The 21,298-nt window shown below is 42.2% G+C and overlaps 1 protein-coding gene across 1 annotated transcript in view; it reads left to right on the forward strand.

The window, feature by feature from the left end:
* The window catches only part of LOC149822666 (uncharacterized), a 142,134-nt gene that overhangs the window by 64,762 nt on the left and 56,074 nt on the right, over positions 1 to 21,298 (forward strand). Inside the window, exons 17-19 of the mRNA XM_089980338.1 lie at positions 55 to 165; positions 373 to 456; positions 591 to 638. Coding sequence (XP_089836464.1) covers positions 55 to 165; positions 373 to 456; positions 591 to 638 — 243 coding nt within the window. The remainder of the gene's footprint in view (positions 1 to 54; positions 166 to 372; positions 457 to 590; positions 639 to 21,298) is intronic.

Consider the following 21,298-nt stretch of genomic DNA (forward strand, 5'->3'; position numbering starts at 1 on the left):
TGGAGTTTTTGGACTAGCTATTTCTAATTTGTTATAGAAATTTCTATGGTGCAGGTGATTCATAGGCATATCCCTATTCTTGTGAGAAACATTGGGTCATCATATTCTGTGTTATTACATATAATCTCTGAACCACCACAAGGGAGTGAAAATCTATTAATAGTGGTAATATTCTTTATCCTTCATTCAATGAGATCAACCAGATCTGTTAACTACTTTTCCTAACTGTCTCTTCCTTTTCCTGTACTTGAAATCTGTTAATATTGGTAATAGTCTTTATCCTTCATTCAATGAGATCAACCAGATCTGTCAACTTTTTTCCTAACCATCTCTTCCTTTTCTTGGAATATTGATACTATCTATCTCTGTTAGGTATTGCAAACTCTGACGGCTGAATGCACACCTGCTGCCGATCTGATTGCTGCGGTCAAACAATTATATGAGAACAAACTGAAGGTTCCTTTCCTTTAAGATGCTCATTTTTTCGATTTTGTTAAAAAAGACAGCTACTTGCTGTCCTCTCGACATAGTTACTCGGCCTTTCTTTTTAACCTTTTGTATAAGTCCATTTGCTTGTGTTGCTTTTGCAGGACGCAGCTATTCTTATCCCCATACTGTCTTTGCTTTCTAAAGATGAGGTTCACATCTATAATCCTTTTACTAATTTCTCGTATTTTATGCTTGTAAAAATTTCTATCCACATTTATTATCTAATATTTCTAGTGCATAGAATGCTTTCCTTCCATGCAAGTATTTTCTCCTTGCTGACTGTAACTCCAAGGTTGGTTCTTTACAGTTTTGCATCAACCTACTGATAGCTCAAGTTTTCTCTTCCATATGCCTCAAGTGTCCACTTGTGAAGCATACTATGCATAATAGTCTGTGAATTTGGATGCATGAAAGGCATTAGTTGAGTTTCTAGTTTAAAACCTAAAAAAAAGGCTTTGATTCGGGTCGGATCCAGACCCCAACCCGACCCGGACCCAACCTGAGGCCACCGCCTCTCTCGTGCTTTCTAAAGACAACGAGGTAGGGGAGGGGTTTCAAATAGAAACCCCCTTTTCCCTCTCGCCCTCTCGTCTCTCTCTCTCTACCCGACCCCCCCTCTCCTCGCGTCTGCCGAGTAGCGGCCACCGGCGACCCCCCTTCCTCCGGCAGGCTCCTTTCTGGCGAGCTTTTTTCGGCAACCCCCAGGTACGCTCCCCTCGTTCTTCTTCTCCTTTTCCTTCCGTCTCTCTCTCCCTCACTTCTCCGTTTGCACAGGGAGGGGATGAACCACCTCCCTGCCTCCGTCAATCGCAAGGGAGGGGCAAAGCCCCCTCCTTGCTGCCTTAAATCGCAGGGGAGGGGCAGAGCCCCTTCCCTGCGATGTGTTTTGCGAGGGAGGGGCCCAACCCCCTCCCGATGCCTCTGTTTGCTGGGGAGGGGTCGAGCCCCTCCCTGCGTGCCATATTTGCCGGGGGAGGGGTCGAGCCTCCTTCCTGCGTCTCCTTTTGGCAAGGGAGGGGTTGAGCCCTCCCTGTGCTCCCTACAGCCAAGGGACGGGTCGAACCCCCCTCCCTGCACCATCTTTAGCAGGAGAGGGGCCCAGCCTCCTCCCTGCTCCCTTTGACGGTAGGGGAGGGGTCGAGCCCCCTCCCTGCACCCTCCAGTGACAGGGAACGGGCCGAGCCTCCTCTCTGTACCCCTTGTATGCAAGGGAGGGGCTGAGCCCCTTCCCTGCGTACCCTTTGGCAGGGATGCGGCCAAGCCCCACCCTATGCACTCATTTTGCAGGGGAGGGACCGAGCCCCTCCCTACACCCTCAGTTTGGCGGGGGAGGGGCCAAGCCCCCTCTCTGCGCCTTCTCCTTCTTGTAGGCAGGGGTGTGGCCCCTGCCTCCGCTAATTTCGGCAGGCAGGGGTGAAGCCCTCTGCCTCCCCCTTTTTGATCGACAGGCAGGGGCCTCACCCGTGCCTCCTTGCTCCTTCGGCAGGCAGGGGTGAAGCCCCCTGCCTCCCTTGGTTTTGTTAGGCAGGGGCTTTACCTCTGTCTCTCTTCCACCTTGTCAGGCAGGGGCACAATCCCTGCCTACTCTCATTTTCGAAAGGCAGGGGCGCAACTCCTGCCTCTGTCCGATTTTTTGGAAGGCAGGGGCATAACTCCTACCTCTGCCTGAACCGTCGACAGGCAAGGGCACAACCCCCTGCCTCCCCGTTGTTTGCTGACAGCAGAGGTTCGCGGTCGCAGGGGCACGATGCCCCTGCCTCTGCTTCTTTCACGTCAGGACAACAGCAACGCCCCTATCGTCTCTACCTTTCTGATTGAGATAGCATGTTGATGTCTTACTTTTGCAGCTCATACGACGGATCTCGCTCGCGCCCCGCGACCCAACCCGTTAATCGCTTACACCCTCAGACACCAACATGCTCGCAACTCTCCAAGGTAGGGAAAGATTGCACGGAGGACTTGGATAATTTAATTGAGTTCAATTAACTAAAATGGATAATTAAATATATATATATATATATATATATATATATATGCATATATATTTATACGAGTATGCATTTATCTCAAGGACGCGGTTTTGCAATTCTTGTCCTTTACTTTCTGTTATGTCTTTCCTTTGCCAGCGCGCTTTGTTCCTAGGCTCTTGCTTTTACAAATATTTCGTTACTGTCTTCTCATTGCAGATGCTACTCAGGTTTTCGCTCATTGCATATGCTATAAAGGCATCATCATGGAGGATGCAAGAGGCATTTACCACTCTCTCTTGCGACAGGAGTTGAGTTAGGAGCTTAACGATACATCCTCATCTAAGGAGAGGGATCCCTAGTAGGGATCCAAACTTTTTGAGTGAGCAGTCCTGCAAAGTAGACTTTAGAATTTAGGTAGCTGCGCAAAAGCATCAAAGACCGCCCAAATCAAAGTATTTGGAAAGATGTGATTGGCTGGTTCTGGTCGTCTATTCGACATATCTCGGGTAACCCCGAATTGAGGCTTGAGCGAACTTCTTAGCGGGGGGGTTCTGTTGAGAAACCCGTATCTCGTCTATCGAGGTCAGTATCTAGTCATGTGTGGCATGTAGATACCACGATAACGGATGAGATTATAGAAAATCGCATGCTAAATGTTGGTACAAGCTGTTGGCTGTTTCAAAAGATAAAGATTGTCAAAAGTAAAGTTTGTGAAACATTTTTGTTGAGGCTCCTATTGAGGAACTATACCCCTTTCATCCTAAAGTACTTGTAGTTGTGCACTACACGCTAGTACTGCGATGATCGGATGGGATGGTCTTGCGACCTCGAACAGTGCTAAATGTACAATGCTGTAAATACATAAAAATGGGATCACCTTCAAAGGTAAGATACTCATTTGTTTAAAAGACCAGAGCATATAGAATGAGTCGTTAGTTAATTTACCCCTAACTCACTCATTCGCTTCTTGTTGTCTGTCGAGTGAGAGGACAGAGCAGTACACACCCCAATGGACAGGTTGTTAACAACCACCCCACGGGCAAAGATCTGGCCTCCCCAGTCGTTGGAGTTAGGGGAAGGGACTACCAGACATTATCCTAGGTGGTAAATACCATGGACTTCTGCAGAAGTTGGATGCATCAGTTGCCAAGTACCTACCTTTGGGGAATCCTCTCTCGGCTAAAGTCATCCCCTTAGGAGCGGACTCAACTGCTATTCGGGTTATTGAAAATACATAGAATAACAGACGCTAAAACTAGTCTCTGTTGTTTTTACGATTTGTCTGCGCGTACCCGTGGGCTAGTAATATCAAAACATAAAGTCTGTTCACACTGGTTCATGGGTCATGAGACTTGCTTGTTGCGTGGTAGTTCACATCTTACGATCAAATGAATCGTCATGCTGCGTTTTGACAGTTGCACTGCTTACCTGCTTTGAACTGCTTACCTGTTTAACGACATATCTGCTTTAAACTGCTTAGCATGCTGTGAATTAAATGTACTTAATCTAGTTTCCTGTAGTCTCTCTTGTGCACCTACTAGTTTTTTCCGAAACTAACCCATTCTATGGGTACATGTGATGATTAGGTACACCACGGGCGATGGCGCGATGGCAAGATGGCTTCAAGATTTTCTTTTCCTGCTCTTAGCTCGCATCCTGGACGTTTTTGGGTTTTGTAACGGATTTTTTTTTGGGATATCCGAATTTTGTACTATTTAGGTACTTCTTTTAATGAAAGTGGCTTTTACAAGTGTTTTGCAAGTAACATAGATTGTGAGTTTTGGTTCTTTTAGCTAACGTGCCCAAAGTTGTTAGCTTGCCTTTTTAAATTCAACAAAAGAATTATCTTCCGCTGATTACATAAACAAACTCTGAAAGGAAAGAGATTTTTTCTAGTCTCTTGCCTGTTTTCTGAAAGGTTCGCAAGTTTGAAATTTTGGGGCGTTACAGATTTGTATCAGAGCTAAGAGTAGAAAGGATTCTTGACCATTGAGCATCCGCATGGCTCTGTGAGTATACAATTTCTCTTGTTTTGTAGTTGTATTGTTAAGCTAAGTGGCTTGACACGTTCTGCTTATGTACTAGCATTGCTAGGTTTTTGTAAACTACTCGTGTTACGCATGAATAGTACAGATGTTTTGGCTTCTATCTCGAGCTTCATGAAATTTTTTATCTTTGGTATCCCTTGTTTATTTCAAGGATGGTAAGGAACTCGAACGACGATTCTGCTGACGAATGGAGACCACATTCGTTCTCAAAGGGAACAAGCACCCTTTCCTGAACTGAGCCAGCATACCGTAGTGACCTATAAAAAAAATTTGAATCTTGACCCTCGGACCTTCGCTGGTAAGCCTGATCTAGACATGGCCGATAACTGGGTGAAGGAGGTGGAATAAGTGTTTGAGGTCTTGTCAGTCCCCGACGATAAGAAGACGTTATATGGGACCTTCAGGCTGAAGGACAATGCCCGTAGTTGGTGGGATATGGCCCGGGGTGTGCAATTTTCGGGAATTTAAACAATTCCTTGGGAAGCTTTCAGAAAGGCTTTCTTGGAGAACTACTTCCCTCTTCATGCGAGGGACAAGAAGGTGGAGTTCTTGGAGCTCAGCCATGGCAATTCGAGTTTGACGGATTACATCGCCAAATTCCAGAGTTTAGAACCCTACTGCCCCAACCTGTTCGCGGATGATTGCGAGCGGGCAGGAAAGTTTATTCGGGAGCTGAAGGAGGGGCTCATGTATCAGGTCCTAACTAGTATGCCCTCGACCTTCTCTGCGACAGTTGTTGCAGCCACCCTCCTGGGTGAAGCCTGGGAGCACTCTAAGAGTGCACAGAGCAGGAAGCCACCCGCTGCGGGTGGTGAGCTGAAGACACCATCCGGCGGCCCAGGCAAACGGTCGTTTTTTCCCATAAAGATCGAAGGAGGAAAGAAACAGTTTCCTCCTTCGAAGCGTCATCTGCCTCAGGGCAACCCTCCAGCCAGGCAACATGCTGGCAATATATGCTCCAGATGCCGACGATCTCACTTTGGCATGGATTGGCTGCACAAGTATCATGCCAAGATCTTCTACCAAGATAGCAGGATTGTCTTATCTCTACTTGGAATGTCCAAGGTGGAATTCAAGATCGTGAAACTCGTTCGGGCGAGCAAGTTGATTTCATCGCTAAAGGCACATAACTACCTGAGGAAGGGATGCACTGCCTTCTTGGTTAGTGTCATCCAGTCTGAGCTGATGTGAGTCCCGATCAGAGACTTGGAGGTGGTTCGAGATTTTTCAGACGTCTTCCCAGAGAATCTGTCAGGACTTCCTCCGTCGCGTGAGGTGCAGTTCAGCATCGAGTTGTTGTCGGGTATTACGCCAATTTTAAATGCTCTATATCGGATGGCGCCAGTAGAGCTCAAAGAGCTCAAGAAGCAGTTGCAGGAGTTGATGGATCAGGGATTCATTCGCCCCAGCGTCTCGCTCTGGGGAGCTCCTGTCTTGCTTGTGAAAAATGACAGATCATTGCGGTTGTGCATCGACTATCGGATGCTCAACCAGGCAATAATAATGAATAAGTACCATTGCCACGCATCGAGGATCTGTTCGACCAATTGGAGGGGGCCAAGATCTTTTCAAAGATCGACCTTAGATCTGGGTACCATCAACTCAGAATTAAGCGAGATGATATCTCCAAGACGGCCTTTCGGACCAAATATGGGCATTACAAATTTGTGGTCATGCCCTTCAGACTCACTAATGCTCCTGCATCCTTCTGTTAAATTATGTAATCAAATCATGTAATCTAATATATATTTTATATATATAAGGTAATACATGTACATATATATAATATATAATATATGCTATGTCACACGGACTCGGCTGCAAGGTCGCCGCACTTGCGTCGACACGCACCGACACGGGTGCGGACACGGGTGCGGCTCGGACTCGGTCAACCCGACCCTGGGTGTGGTCAACGCACCCAGGGTCATTTTCGTCCATTTTTTGGATTTTTTTTTTGAATTTTTTTTTTAAATTTTCTGGGCTACAACTGTAAGGAAAAAACCCCATCACAACTAAAAAACCTGTACACTTTCAAGTTTTAAGTACAGAATGGGCACAACTCAAGTTTTTGTGGTTTTTTCCTGTATGAAGAAAGTGAATTATTACAGTGTATGAAGAAAGTGCCCAAAAGTGAATTATTCCTATACGAAGAAAGTGTACATAATGCCTTCACAACTCATCACTTGTCCCCTAATGGGCACAACTTTGACCGAGTCTTATATATATATATATATATATATATATATATATATATATATATATATATATATATATATAGTTGAGTCCCCGTGTCCAAAATTTTTGAAATTGCGCCGCACCCGTGTCGCACCCGCACCCGCACCCATGTGACATAGAATATATGTATGTGTATCTACCTATTATATATATAAAATATATTTATTTATTTCACCTTAGCCGTAGGGGTATACTTGTCATTTTACACAGTCTTTTTGGAATATGTATGTATTTTTTCCCCTTTCTTTTTTCTCTTTTTTATTCCTTTTTTTCTTTTGGCGCATGGAGGGGCCCACCCAACATGATCGTTGGGCCCTTCCAACGATTATAATTATAACCCTTGGAGGGGTCCCAACGATTATATTGGGAGCCCCTCCATGGCTTCCCATTATATAAGGGTATTCCCCCTTGTGTTTTTCTATGGCTTTGAGTCAAAGCCCAAGTGCTCAATAAAGTGATTTCAATATTTTTTATGTCGTTGTGCATTTGTGAGATTTTGTGAGTTGTGCTTTTGTGCACAAGTGTTCTAAAGTGTTCTTATTGTGCATGTGTGCTGAGTTTATTATCAAGAATATTAAGGTCTTGATCTTAGTATCTTGTTGGAGATACTTTTACATGGTATCAAAGCCTCGTTGAAGAAGGGAAATCGTGCATCTCTTCATTTTTTGAAGTGCCTCGAAAAACGTGCCTTCAAGCTATTGGAGTTTAAAGTGGATCATCTTCTTTGGGCAATATTTTAGAAGCCTCTTTTATCAAGAAAGACTTGAAAATCGTTTGAAGTACGTGTTATTTTTTATCTTCTACCCTCTCTAATAGGTGAAAAAGACTCTCACTTCTCCCTTGGTTTTAAACTTAGTGGTTCAAACTATCATGTTTGGGCCGGGAATATGGAAGCCCATATCAAAGGAAAGGGTCTTTGGGGGTATGTTCAAGGTTCAATACCGGAACCTGAACCCAAACTTACAATCATTGAAAAAAGGGGATATTAAGATTCTTGAGGGGGAAGATAGACAAAAAGCCTTAGAAGATTATTCAAAAAAAAGCATGATGAGTGAGAGATGAAGAACTTCAAGATCTTGTCTTGGATTTTTTCGTCCGTAGAAACCAAGATCAACGCCAACATCATTAAGTTAAAAAAGGCCTCCGAAGCTTGGTTGTACCTTGAAAAAATGTATACTTCAAGGGATTTATCACACAAGTATTACCTCCAAAAGAAGGCATTGACCCTTCAACAAAACGATCTGTCTATTCGAGAATATTTTGCCGAACTATCATCTATTTGGGACGAGTTTGCTATGCTCGAACCAAAATGGAGCGGAGAAGCAATTAAGTTAAGACACAAACAACTAGAGGAAGATCGATTCTTCAATTTTCTAAATGGTCTTAGACCCAAATTTGAGCAAATTCGGTCCTCTCTTCTATTCACTTTCATATCTCCCTCTATCGAAGATGTAATCACTAAGCTAAGTGGTGAGGAAACCCGTATGGGGATTAGTAAGAATAATCCTAGCATCCTTGCTACACCTTCTTCTCAAAATGATTATGAAGGGGTTAATGCTGTGTCGAGACCCAGGAATAATATAAAGGCCTACAAACCTCCTCATTTCAAAAATCAAGGTCAAGAAGAAAATGATCGATATGGCAAAAGAGACTATAGCAAATTAACTTGTCACTTTTGTAAAGAACCCGGGCATATCAAACCCATTTGCCCCAAATGGAAGAAAATACTTGCCGCGGCTATGGCATCCCAACCTGAGGAACGACCTTCATCAAATGAGCCTCTTTCCCTTCAACAAATTATGGATGCTCTACAACCTCTTCTCAAAGGAGGCATTTCCGGAGCCGCTATGTCATTCTCCTCATCTCTCGGTAAGACATCTTGGCTCCTAGATTTCGGTGCATCATTTCACATGACTCTAAGTGCTTGTTCTCTTTCCGATTTTTCTAAAAACTCTTCCATCTTTTGTCTCAACGGCGGATGGAACACCTCTTGAAATTAAAGGAATATGCAATTTTGAAAAACAAGACTTCTTTATTCCAAAAATTCATCTTATACCAAAACTAAACTTAAATTTATTTTCGGTTTCTCAACTCTCGGACTATGGTTGCGATATAAAATTCTCTTCTAATAAATGTTGGATACAAGATCACCAGTCCGGGAAGTTGATTGGGGAAGGCTTACCCAACTTATCACTTTAAGTCATTTTCTACTTTTGAGAGTTTTGTGTGTGCACATTTGGTGTTTGTGTTCTTGGCTCTAGTGGTCACTCTTAAAGAGTGCCTTTTGCTCTATTGGTGCTTCCGCCTCTTTTCATTACATGGTATCAAAGCTCGGTTGGTGATTGGGCTTTTCTTTGTTATCTTGGAACATGTGCCTCTCAAATTTTTGAAGAAAGGAAGGATATTTGGTGCTGATGGAACGTGACTCTAAAGTGAAGCTTTCTTTTAAGCTAAATGGGTCCAACTATCTCATGTGGGCCTCCGCTATGGAAAATCATCTAAGAGGTAAGAAACTTTGGGGTTTTGTTATGGGAACTACTCCCGAACCCTCTCTTGTTATCACCAAAATCGAAAATGAGGTTAAAAAAGCTTTAGATGGCGATGAGCGCATCAAAGCTATTAATGACCATCAATCCAAAATTGAGGATTGGGAAAGTAACCATGCCAAAATTTTGGCATGGTTTATGAACAATGTAGACCTTAAAAATTGTGCTAATATTGCCAAATTTTGAAGGGCCAATGAGGCTTGGTTTTTCCTTAAGGGTATGTATACCCAAAAGTATCTTGCTCGACAATTTTTTTGTCAAGAAAAAATCCGTTCCACCAAACAAATAGATATGAGTGTCCGGGACTATTTTAGCTCTCTAACCTCTCTTTGGGATGAACTTGTTCTTCTTGAGCCTAAGTGGGTGGCTCCGGAAGATATTGAATTAAGAAGGGAACAAATTAAAAAGGAGCATTTTTTCCAATTTCTTCATGGTCTTCGCCCGGAATTTGAACAAGTTAGGGCATCTCTTCTCCATAGAAGCAAAGCTCTACCTATTGAAGACGCCCTTGCCGAAACATGCCAAGAGGAAATTCGACTTGGCTTAAGTATTAAGAGTGATGAAGTTTTGGCCGTTACTAGGCCCGGATCAAATGTTAAAGCATATAAACCCCCTCACTTTTACAAAAATAGCAATGGGCCTAGAAAGGGAATAATATGCCATTATTGTAATGAACCGGGGCACATTAGACCGGTTTGTCCCAAACTTAAGGGAAAAGTAGCCGCGGTTGGAGAAAATTCTCCAAAGAAGGAAGAAGAAAGTGCCAAAGAGGGAGATATCAAAGAAACTTTTAATCATATCTCCGAAGTTCTCCAACATCTTCTCAAGACTTCTCCTTCAACTTCCGGAGCCGCCATCGCATATTCTTCATCACCTCCAGGTATGTGGATACTAGACTCTGGTGCTTCTTTTCATATGACATCTCATAAAAACTCTCTTTCAAATGTTTTTTCCGAACCCATATCCTCTTGTGTTTCAACGGCCGATGGAACATCATTGAAAATTGAAAGTATTGAAACACTTGATTTTAAAAACTTTTTCGTTCCTAAAGTAAGAATTGTTCCTAAAATTAATTTAAACCTTTTTTCCGTTTCTCAAATCACCGATCATGGATGCCAAGTCTCTTTCTCACCTAAAGATTGCACCGTGCAGGATCTCTAGTCAGGGAAGCTGATTTGGCAAGGCCATAGAAGGGGTGATCTCTATTTTGTGGACTTTTTGACTCTTCCATCTAAGTCATCTTGCAATCTTGTTAAAGACAAAAGTATTGGAATTTGGCATAAGAGACTTGGCCATCCAAATTTTGTAAAAATGTCTCTTTTTCCGTTTTTGAACAATACTTGTAAAGGAAATCACATGACTTGTAAAGATTGCATTTTTGGGAAATCTAAAGCTACTCCATTTCCTCAAAGAAGTTACTTTACCACTCGGCCATTTGAACTTGTTCATTCCGATGTGTGTGGACCTTCCCCTATTTTGTCTAAAGGAGGATTTTCGTATTACGTGGTCTTTATTGATGACTTCACTCGATTTACGTGGATTTACTTCCTAAGTCGCAAATCCGAAGTTTTCTCATTCTTTAAAGAATTTCATGCAATGGTAAATAATCAATTTTTGGGAAATCTATCTATTCTTAGGTCAGATTCGGGAGGCGAATATATGTCCAATGATTTTCAAAGCTATTTAAAAGAAAATGGAATTTGTCACCAACGCTCTTGTCCCAACACTCCGCAACAAAATGGTCTTGCGAAAAGAAAGCATAGACAAATAATAGAAACTACAAGAACGTTATTAATTTCAAAAAATATCCCAAAATCCTTTTGGGCCGAAGCGGTTCTAACCTCAACATATCTTATCAACAGAACTCCTTCATCCTCTTTGAAAAATCTTTCTCCATTTGAAAAACTTTACAATATGTCTCCCGATTATAAAAGACTAAGAATTTTTGGATGTAAATGTTTTGTTCTAACTCACAAAAATGATAAACTTTCTCCTAGGGCTATTGAATGTATCTTTTTGGGATATGGCGAAAAACAAAAAGGTTATCGGTGTTTTGACATACTTAAGAACAAACTTTATATCTCTAAAGATGTCACATTCCTTGAAGAGGAAAATGGTTTTTCGCACCAACCAAATGAAAATATTGATTATTCTTTTCTATTTGACTTGTTGCCTCAAGAAAACATCATAGATGATCATATTGATCCTAGTGAATCCCATAGCGAAGATCATTCTGAACATCCAAGTGATGATCAAAACTTAGAAGAAAATGTTTCAAGACAAATACAAGTCTACTCTAGAAGGAATCAAAGAAATCCTCCTTGTGCCCTTGAAATTTTTTCCCAAAGTGAGTCAATCGAAGAGACTTCTCAAAGAAAATCAAATCGGATTTCCAAAATACCCAATAGATTTGTTTCTTATGATTCTTTTTCTCCTAACTTTCGAGCATGTCTACTTGCTCTGTAAAATTGTCTACGAAGAGACAATACATATGCAAGCATAAAAACTTTATAAAAGAAGTGCATGAAAGCACTCTCACAACACTTGAACAAAATACGCAAAAAGCGTATAAATAATAAACATGCAATAATGCATGTATTTTAATATATAAAAGCAAATGCTTTAGACTCTCAAGCTTATTTTACAACAAGGGGGAACACCCCTATTTATACAAGAAAGGAGAGGTGTAAGGAGGCTCCCCAAAGGAGTCGTTGGGGAGCTCCCCCAATGCATCTTTTTGTAAATACAAAAAATAAAAAATAAAAAATAAAAAATAAAGAAATTTAAAAATAAAAGAGAAATTACAGCATATTCCAAATGGAATATGCGCAAGATGTAAAAAGACTAAAATACCCTTTTTCGGGTAAAAAGGAGAAAAATGTATAAATATATATACTTATATATAGAGATACGTATCCTTGAGTATACATTTTAACATGCTCTTCACTCCTTTCATGAACCATCTCATTACAATGATGCTAAACAATATGCTCATTGGAATGAAGCTATGGAACTAGAACTTAATGCTCTTAAAAGGGCACAAACTTGGGAAATCATTGATCTTCCCAATGGCAAGAAACCCATTGGATGTAGATGGGTTTTTAAAGTAAAAACTAAGAGTGATGGTTCATTGGAAAAATATAAGGCTAGGTTGGTAGCCAAGGGATATGCCCAAGAATATGGGGTAGATTATAATGAAACTTTTGCCCCAGTTGCTCGAATGACTAGTGTTCGATCTCTTATTGCTATAGCCTCTGTTAAAAAATGGCCAATCTTTCAACTTGATGTCAAAAATGCCTTTTTGAATGGTAATTTAAATGAAGAAGTTTATATGGAACCGCCTCCAGGTATGAATTTAAATGGAAAAATTTTGAAAATAAAAAAGGCTTTGTATGGACTTAAGCAAGCTCCTAAAGCTTGGTATGATAGGTTTAATAATGTATTAAGCAATTTAGGATTTTCTTCTTCCTATACTGACACTGCTCTTTTTGTTAAAAGGACAGGTGACTCCATTATTATGCTTCTACTGTATGTTGATGATATGATCATCACTAGGAATGACAAAAAGGGAGTAAATGATGTAAAGTCTATGTTAAAAGAAACTTTTGATATGTCTAACCTTGGTTATTTGAGATATTTTTTAGGGATTGAAGTGGCTTATTCCCCGCGAGGATACATCCTATCTCAAATGAAATTAGTTGCAGAAATTTGTACCAAATCAGGAATATCTGATGAAAAGAAAGTTGAGACTCCCGAAGTTATTAATGCAAAACTGAGACTTGGAGATGGTGTTCTTCTTGAAGATCCAACCCCCTACCATCAATTAATCGGATCTCTCACCTATCTATCCATCACACGTCTAGATATAGCTCATGCGGTTTATGCAGCAAGCCAGTTTCAGCATGCGCCTACTTCGGTTCATATGGCAGCCGTAATGAGAATTGTGCGATATATCAAAAATACTATATTCAAGGGACTCTTCTTATCCTCTTCTTCATCCCTTAACTGCTTTTACTGATGCTGACTGGGGAGGAAATCCCAATGATCGTATCTCAATAACGGGTCTTTGTATTTTTTTAGGTGAATCTCTTATTTCGTGGAGATGCAAGAAGCAGCAGAAGGTTTCACTGTCCTCCACTGAAGCTGAATATCGGGCCATGGCAATGACAACTATGGAAATTGTATGGCTCATGAGTCTCCTTGGTGACATGGGCGTCCCCATTTCCACTCCCACCAAGCTTTGCTGTGATAACAAAAGTGCGATATACATTGCCAGCAATCACACCTTTCATGAGCGGACCAAGCATATCGAAATGGATTGCCATTATGTTTGAGACGAATACCTCAGAGGGACTATCTCATTACCATATGTTACTTCAGAGTATCAACTAGCTGACTTCTTCACCAAGGCGCTCCCAACTCCACGATTTATGTTTCTCCTTAGCAAACTTTCGGTCTTCTCCCCGTAAAGTTTGAGGGGGCGTGTTAAAATATGTATATATATACATATACTTATATATATATATACATCCGTATATATAAGTATATATATACATATATGTATATATATACCTGTTTCTCTTTTAGTAAAATACCAAATAAGGGTATTCCTGTAAAACAACCAATGTATTTTTGTTTTTTACGTTTTTCCTTTTCTTTTTTAACTTTTTTTCTTTTTATTTTTTTCCTTATGTAAGACCACAAGGGGCCCCACACTTGTAGTCGTTGGGGCCCCAACGGTTCTGATCGTTGGGGCCCCAACGACTACAAGGGAGTCCCCTTGTGGTCCCTTGTTTGTGTCTCCCTCCTCTATAAATAGAGGAGGTTTTCTCCTCTTGTAGCATGGGTTTTTCACCCTTCTCTTCCTTTCTTCAATAATACCCAACTTATGACTTTAAGTCATTTTCTACTTTTGAGAGTTTTGTGTGTGCACATTTGGTGTTTGTGTTCTTGGCTCTAGTGGTCACTCTTAAAGAGTGCCTTTTGCTCTATTGGTGCTTCCACCTCTTTTCATTACAGGCTCTAGGAGAGGAGACCTCTACTATGTTGATTTTCTCTAAATTCCCAAGAACCAATTTTGTAATGTTGCTCAAAACAAAGATATTCTTGTATGGCATAAGAGATTAGGGCATCCCAACATTGTTAAAATCTCTTATTTGCCTTTTATTAAGCATCTTTGTAATGAAAATTTTGTATGTAATGAATGTATTCTTGGGAAAATGAAAAGTCTACCTTTTACTCAAAGATCCATGTTTACAACAAAATCTTTTGAAATTGTTCACTCTAATGTATGAGGTCCGGCTCAGAGTTACCGAAAGCGCCCCTACTATAGGGGAAGCACGCTTCCCGGATACGCGCTTTGGAAGCGCGAAACGCCGCGCTTTTGAAACGCGTGGGGAAGTGCACGCTTAATGGGGTACGCGTACCCCATTAAAGGGGGACGAGTACCCCATTAAAGCATTTTACCCTTTTTTTTAAAGAAAGTTTTTTTTTCATTAAGGGTAAAATGGGAAATTTCAAAAATCATGAAATAAAAACTCGAAAGAGAGGCTTAGGGTTTTTTTCACGCCTCTCCTCCTCCCTCTCTCGCTCAGCCGATTTAGCAACCTTTTCCAACGACATTCTCCGGCGACCTCCGACGTCTTACAATCAGTTGAGTGGTTGATTTTTTATCGATTTTTTAATGATTTTTGGATATTGAGGTTTCTTATGTCCAGATTTGGTTTTTTGTTTAATGTAATCCAATCGATGAGTGTTTGGGTCTTGGATGGATTGTATTTTGGTCGTTTTGATGTATACCATCAGACAGACGTGATTTGGGTTGATATTATTCATGTTTGGTTGAGTTCTCGTGATGCTTATGAAGTGATACTAGAGGCGGTAACCTGGATTTGGCTTGATGCGCTTATCGGCATTGTGAGGTAAGTTCATCTCATTGTATTGATGGCTTGGATATCATGTATGATATTTGTGGTAATATGGATGTGATATACTCAGTTTGGATGTGAACTTATTATTAGTTCTCGCTTACTTTTGGTGCCTATAGTTGAGTATTCATATTCATATGAAGCTAGTTGTATGATATTTTATTGGTGTTATCGTGCCGAGTTTTAGATATATTCTGCATATTTTTTCTTGGTGTTCTATTTGTGTGCAGGGACATTAACAACAAATACAGGTTGTGAGATTGCACGGTGTTCCTGTGTCAATTATCTCCGATCGTGACCCGAGGTTCACCTCAAGGTTTTGGGGGCAGCTGCAGTTGGCCTTGGGCACGAAACTGAAATTCAGCATTGCCTTCCACCCCCAGACCGACGATCAATCTGAACGTACGATTCAGACTATGGAGGACATGCTGCGAGCTTGCATGATGGACTTGAAGGGAAAATGGGACTCTCATACCGGGTTGGCAGAATTCGCGTACAATAACAGTTATCATGCGAGCATCAGAATGGCCCCGTACGAAGCCTTGTACTGGAAGCCTTGTCGATCATCTATTTACTAGGACAAGGTTGGTGAACGGACGCAAGATTCACCAATAGTGCTACAACACTATACTCATTAAGTGCATATGATCAGGGAACGTTTGCATTCCGCGCAAAGTCGAAAAAAGTGTTACGCCGATCGTCGGTGTCGAGAGCTTGTTTTCTCAATGGGAGATATGGTTTTTGTCAAGGTATCTCCTACAATGAGCGTTTTCCGGTTCGGGAAGAAGGGAAAGCTGAGTCTCCGATTCGTCGGACCATTTGAGATCCTGGATTGGATCAGTGAGACAGCTTACCGTGTTGCGCTGCCTCTTCAGTACGCTCAGATCCACGTCTTCCACATATCTATGTTGAGAAGATACGTTCACGACCCATCACACATTATTCATTACGATGATGTGGATAACAAAAAAGACTTGACATTCGAGGAAAGACCTGTGACAATTGTTGATCTTCGAGTCCAAGTGCTCAGATAAAAAACGATTTCTCTTGTAAAAGTACGTTGGAAATACCATGAAATAAATGAATGTACATGGGAGCCTGAGTCAGATATCAGGGAAAAATACCCTGACTTGTATTTTGACCAATGAATGCAATAGAAATTTCGCGGACGGAATTATTTTTAAGGAGGGTAAGATGTAAAAAGATAAAAAAAGGCTTGGATTCGGGTCAGATCCAGACCCGAACCCGACCCGGACCCAACCTGAGGCCACCGCCTCTCTCGTGCTTTCTAAAGACAACGACGTAGGGGAGGGGTTTCAAATAGAAACCCCCTTTCCCCTCTCGCTCTCTCGTCTCTCTCTCTCTACCCGACCCCCCCTCTCCTCGCGTCTGTCGAGTAACGGCCACCAATGACCCCCCTTCCTCCGGCAGGCTCCTTTCCGGAGAGCTTCTTCCAGCAACCCCCAGGTACACTCCCCTCGTTCTTCTTCTCCTTTTCCTTTCGTCTCTCTCTCCCTCACTTCTCCGTTTGCGCAGGGAGGGGCTAAGCCACCTCCCTGCCTCCCTCAATCGTAAGGGAGGGGCAAAGCCTCCTTGCTGCCTTAAATCGTAGGGGAGGGGCAGAGCCTCCTCCCTATGATGTGTTTTGCGAGGGAGGGGCCCAGCCTCCTCCCGATGCCTCTGTTTGCAGGGGAGGGGCCCAACCCCCTCCCGATGCCTCTGTTTGCAGGGGAGGGGTCGAGCCCCCTCCCAGCGTCTCCTTTTGGTAGGGGAGGGGCTGAGCCCTCCCTTTGCTCCTTGTGGCCAAGGGAGGGGTCGGACCCCCCTCCCCGCACCATCTTTAGCAAGGGAGGGGCCCAACCTCCTCCTTGCTCCCTTTAACGGCAGGGGAGGGGTTAAGCCCCTTTCTGCTCCCTCTATTGATTAGGGGAGGGATCGAGCCCCCTCCCTGCACCCTCCAGCGATAGGGAATGAGCCGAGCCCCCTCCTTGTACCCCTGTATGCAAGGGAGGGGTGAGCCCCTTCCCTGCGTATCCGTTGGCAGGGATGGGGCGAAGCCCTTCCTTGTGCACTCACTGCACCCTCAGTTTGGCGAGGGAGGGGCCAAGCCCCCTCCCTACGCCTTTTCCTTCTTGTAGGCAGGGGCACCGCCCCTGCCTCTGCTAATTTCGGCAGGTAGGGGTGAAGCCCCCTACCTCCCTTATTTTTGTTAGGCAGGGGCTTTACCCCTGCCTCTCTTCCACCTTGTCAGGCAGGGTTTCAACCCCTGCCAACTCTCATTTTCGAAAGGCAGGGACGCAACTCCTGCCTCTGTCCGATTTTTTGGAAGGCAGGGGCGCAACCCCTGCCTCTGCTTGAACCGTCGACAGGCAGGGGTGCAACCCTCTGCCTCCCCGTTGTTTGCTGACAGTAGGTCAGTAGGGGCTCGCGGCCCCTGCCCCTACTTCTTTCGCGTTCAGCAGGTTCGCAGGGGCATGATGCCCTTGCCTCTGCTTCTTTCACGTCAGGACAACAACAACGCCTCTGTCGTCTTTACATTTCTGATTGAGATAGCATGTTGATGCCTTGCTTTTGCAGCTCATACGACGAATCTCTCTCGCGCCCCGCGACCCGACCTGTTAATCGCTTACACCCGCAGACGCCAACAAGCTCGCAATTCTCCAAGGTAGGGGAAAATTGTACGGAGGACTTGGCCAATTGAATTGAGTTCAATTAACTAAAAAGGACAATTAAATAAATATATATGCATATATATTTATACGAGTACACATTTAACTCAAGAACGCGGTTTTACGATCTTTGTCCTTTACTTTCTGTCATGTCTTTTCTTTGCCATCACGCTTTGCGCCCGGGCTCTTGCTTTTGCAAATATTTCGTTATTGCCTTGCCATTACAAATGACTCTTAGGTTTTCGCTCATTGCATGTGCTATAAAGGCATCCTCGTGGCAAGGGGCATTTAGCGCTCTCCCTCTTGCGACAAGAGTTGAGTCGGGAGCATAACGATACATCCTCGTCTAAGGAGAGGTATCCCTAGCAGGGATCTTGGCTTTTCGAGTGAGCAATCCTGCAAAGTAGACTTGAGAATTTAGGGAGCTGCGCAATAGCATCAAAGACTGCCCAAATCAAAGTATTTGGAAAGATGTGATTGGATGGTTCTGTTCGTCTATTCGACATATCTTGAGTAACCCCAAATTGGGGCTTGGGCGAACTTCTTAGTGGGGGTTCTGTTGAGAAACCCATATCCCATCTATCGAGGCCCATATTGAGTCATTCGAGGCATATAGAAACCACGATAGCGGATGAGATTCTAGAAAATTGCATGCTAAATGTTGGTACAAGTTGTTGACTGTTTCAAAAGATAAGGAATGTCAAAAGTAAAGTTTGTGAAACATTTTTGTTGAGGCTCCTATTGAGGAACTATACCCCTTTCATCCTAGAGTACTTGTAGTCGTGCACTACATGCTAGTACTGCGATGATCGGATGAGATGGTCGTGCGACCTCAAACAGTGTTAAATGTACAATGTTGTAAACACATAAAAATGGGATCGCCTTCACAGTTAAGATGCTCATTTGGTCAAAAGATCAGAGCATATAGAATGAGTCGTCAGGTAATTTACCCCTGACGCACTCATTCTCTTCTTGTAGTCTGTCAAGGGAGAAGATAGAGTGATACACACTCCAATGGACAGGTTGTTAATAACCACCCCACGGGCAAAGATCCGGTCTCCCCAGTCATTGGAGTTATGGGAAGGGACTACCAGACATTATCTTTGGTGGTAAATCCCATGGACTTTTGCAGAAGTTGGATGCATCTGTTGCCAAGTACCTTCTTTTGGGTCCTCTCTCGGCTAAAGTCGTCCCCCCTTAGAAGTAGACTCATCTAGTTATTCGGGTTATTGAAAATACATAGAATAACAGACGCCAAAACTAGTCTCAGTTGTTTCTACGATTTGTCTGCGCGTACCCTCAGGCCAGTAATATCGAAATATAAAGTCTGTTCACACTGGTTGATGGGTCATGAGACTTGCTTGTTGCGTGGTAGTTCACTGCTTACGATCAAATGAATCGTCATGCTGCATTTTGACAGTTGCACTGCTTACCTGTTTAATGACATATCTGCTTTAAACTGCTTAGCATGCTGAATTAAATGTACTTAATCTAGTTTATTGTAGTCTCTCTTGTACACCTACTAGTTTTTCGCGAAACTAACCCATTATATGGGTATATGTGATGATTAGGTACACCACGGGCGTTGGCAAGATGACTTCAAGATTTCTTTTTCCTGCTCTTAGCTTGCATTCTGGACGTTTTTGGGTTTTGTCACGGATTTTCTTTTGGATATCCGAATTTTGTACTATTTGGAAACTTCTTTAAATGAAAGTGGCTTTTCCAAGTGTTTTGCAAATAACGTGTAGTGAGTTTTGGTTCTTTTAGCTAACGTGCCGAAAGTTGTCAGCTTGCTTTTCTAAATTCAACAAAAGAATTATCTTCCGCTGATTACATAAACAAACTCTGAAAGGAAAGTTGTTTTCTGAAAGGTTCACAAGTTTGAAATTTTAGGGTGTTACACTCACTATTGAGCAGTTGACATGAATAGCAGAGAATTGTTAATCTCCTAAACATGAAAAGACTATTGGCTTTATTTCTTTAGCTTTAAGTTGCCCACTACTGGCGAAAAGCTGTATTAGAACATTCTAGAACCTCAACAATATTTGACGGGATGAGAGATCACACAAAAAGTGAAGTTGTTAAAAGTAAATCTTTATATAATTGAATTGTAAGTGATCCGTCAATAATTTCTAATATAGAGAAAGTTGTTTGCATGCTTGCATGTGTTTTTTGGCTTGGGGGTAGGGGTGGGGGATGGAGGAAGAGAGATTGGAATCCTGAATGTTGTTTGTATGCCATAACATGACATGTGTGTTAAAATGTATACTCAAAAGCATTATTGTAAGCATAAACATATATACTTATACACATAGAGATACGTATACATATGTTATATGTATACGTATACGTATCTCTATATATAAGTATATATATTTATACATTTTTCTCTTTTTACCCGAAAAGGGTATTTTAGTCCTTTTACATTTTGCGCATATTCCATTTGGAATATGCTGTAATTTTTCTCTTTATTTTTTAATTTCTTTTATTTTTATTTTTCCTTTTTGTATTTCCAAAAAGAAGCATTGGGGGTCTCCCCAATAGAATCGTTGGGGAGCCCCCAACGGTCACAATTGTGACCGTTGGGAGCTCCCCAACGACTCCTTTGGGGAGCCCCCTCTAGCCCCTCTCCTTTCTTGTATAAATAGGGGTGTTCCCCCTTGTTGTAGAATAAGCTTGAGAGACTCAAGCATTTGCTTTTATTTATGAAATACATGCATTATTGCATGTTTATTATTTATACGCTTTTTGCGTATTTTGTTCAAGTGTTGTGAGAGTGCTTTCGTGCACTTCTTTTATAAAGTATTTGTGCTTGTATGCGTATTGTTTCTTCATAGACAATTTCACATGGTATCAGAGCTCGGTTGGTGATTGAAGATCGTGGGATCCTCCTTTGTTCGAGTGCCTCGAAAGCTGTGCCTTCGGATCTTTAAAGATTGAAGTGGTGGATCTTGCTTCTCAAATATTTTAGAAGGATCTTGTGCAAAATAGAAGTTGAAACATTGTATTGGTACGCCTTTTTTCTCCTCTTTACGCATTAATGGGTGAGAAAGAGTCTCACTTTGCCCTTGGCTTCAAGTTGAATGGGTCCAACTATCATATTTGGGCCGGGAATATGGAGGCTCACATAAAAGGAAAAGGAATGTGGGGTTATGTGCAAGGAACAATTCCGGAACCGGAACCCAAGATAACCGTAATGGACGGAAGTGAAATCAAGATTCTTGAGGGAGAGGAAAGAATCAAAACTCTTGAAGAATACTCCAAGAAGCATGACGAATGGGAAATGAAGAACTTCAAGATTCTTTCTTGGTTCTTCGCATCCGTCGAAACAAAGATTAATGCCAACATTATCAAATTCAAAAAAGCATCGGAAGCTTGGCATTATCTCGAGAAAATGTATACATCAAGAGATCT

Source organism: Nuphar pumila, chromosome 11, assembly GCF_984573655.1.
Source record: "Nuphar pumila chromosome 11, dmNupPumi1.hap1.1, whole genome shotgun sequence".
Lineage (NCBI taxonomy): Eukaryota > Viridiplantae > Streptophyta > Magnoliopsida > Nymphaeales > Nymphaeaceae > Nuphar > Nuphar pumila.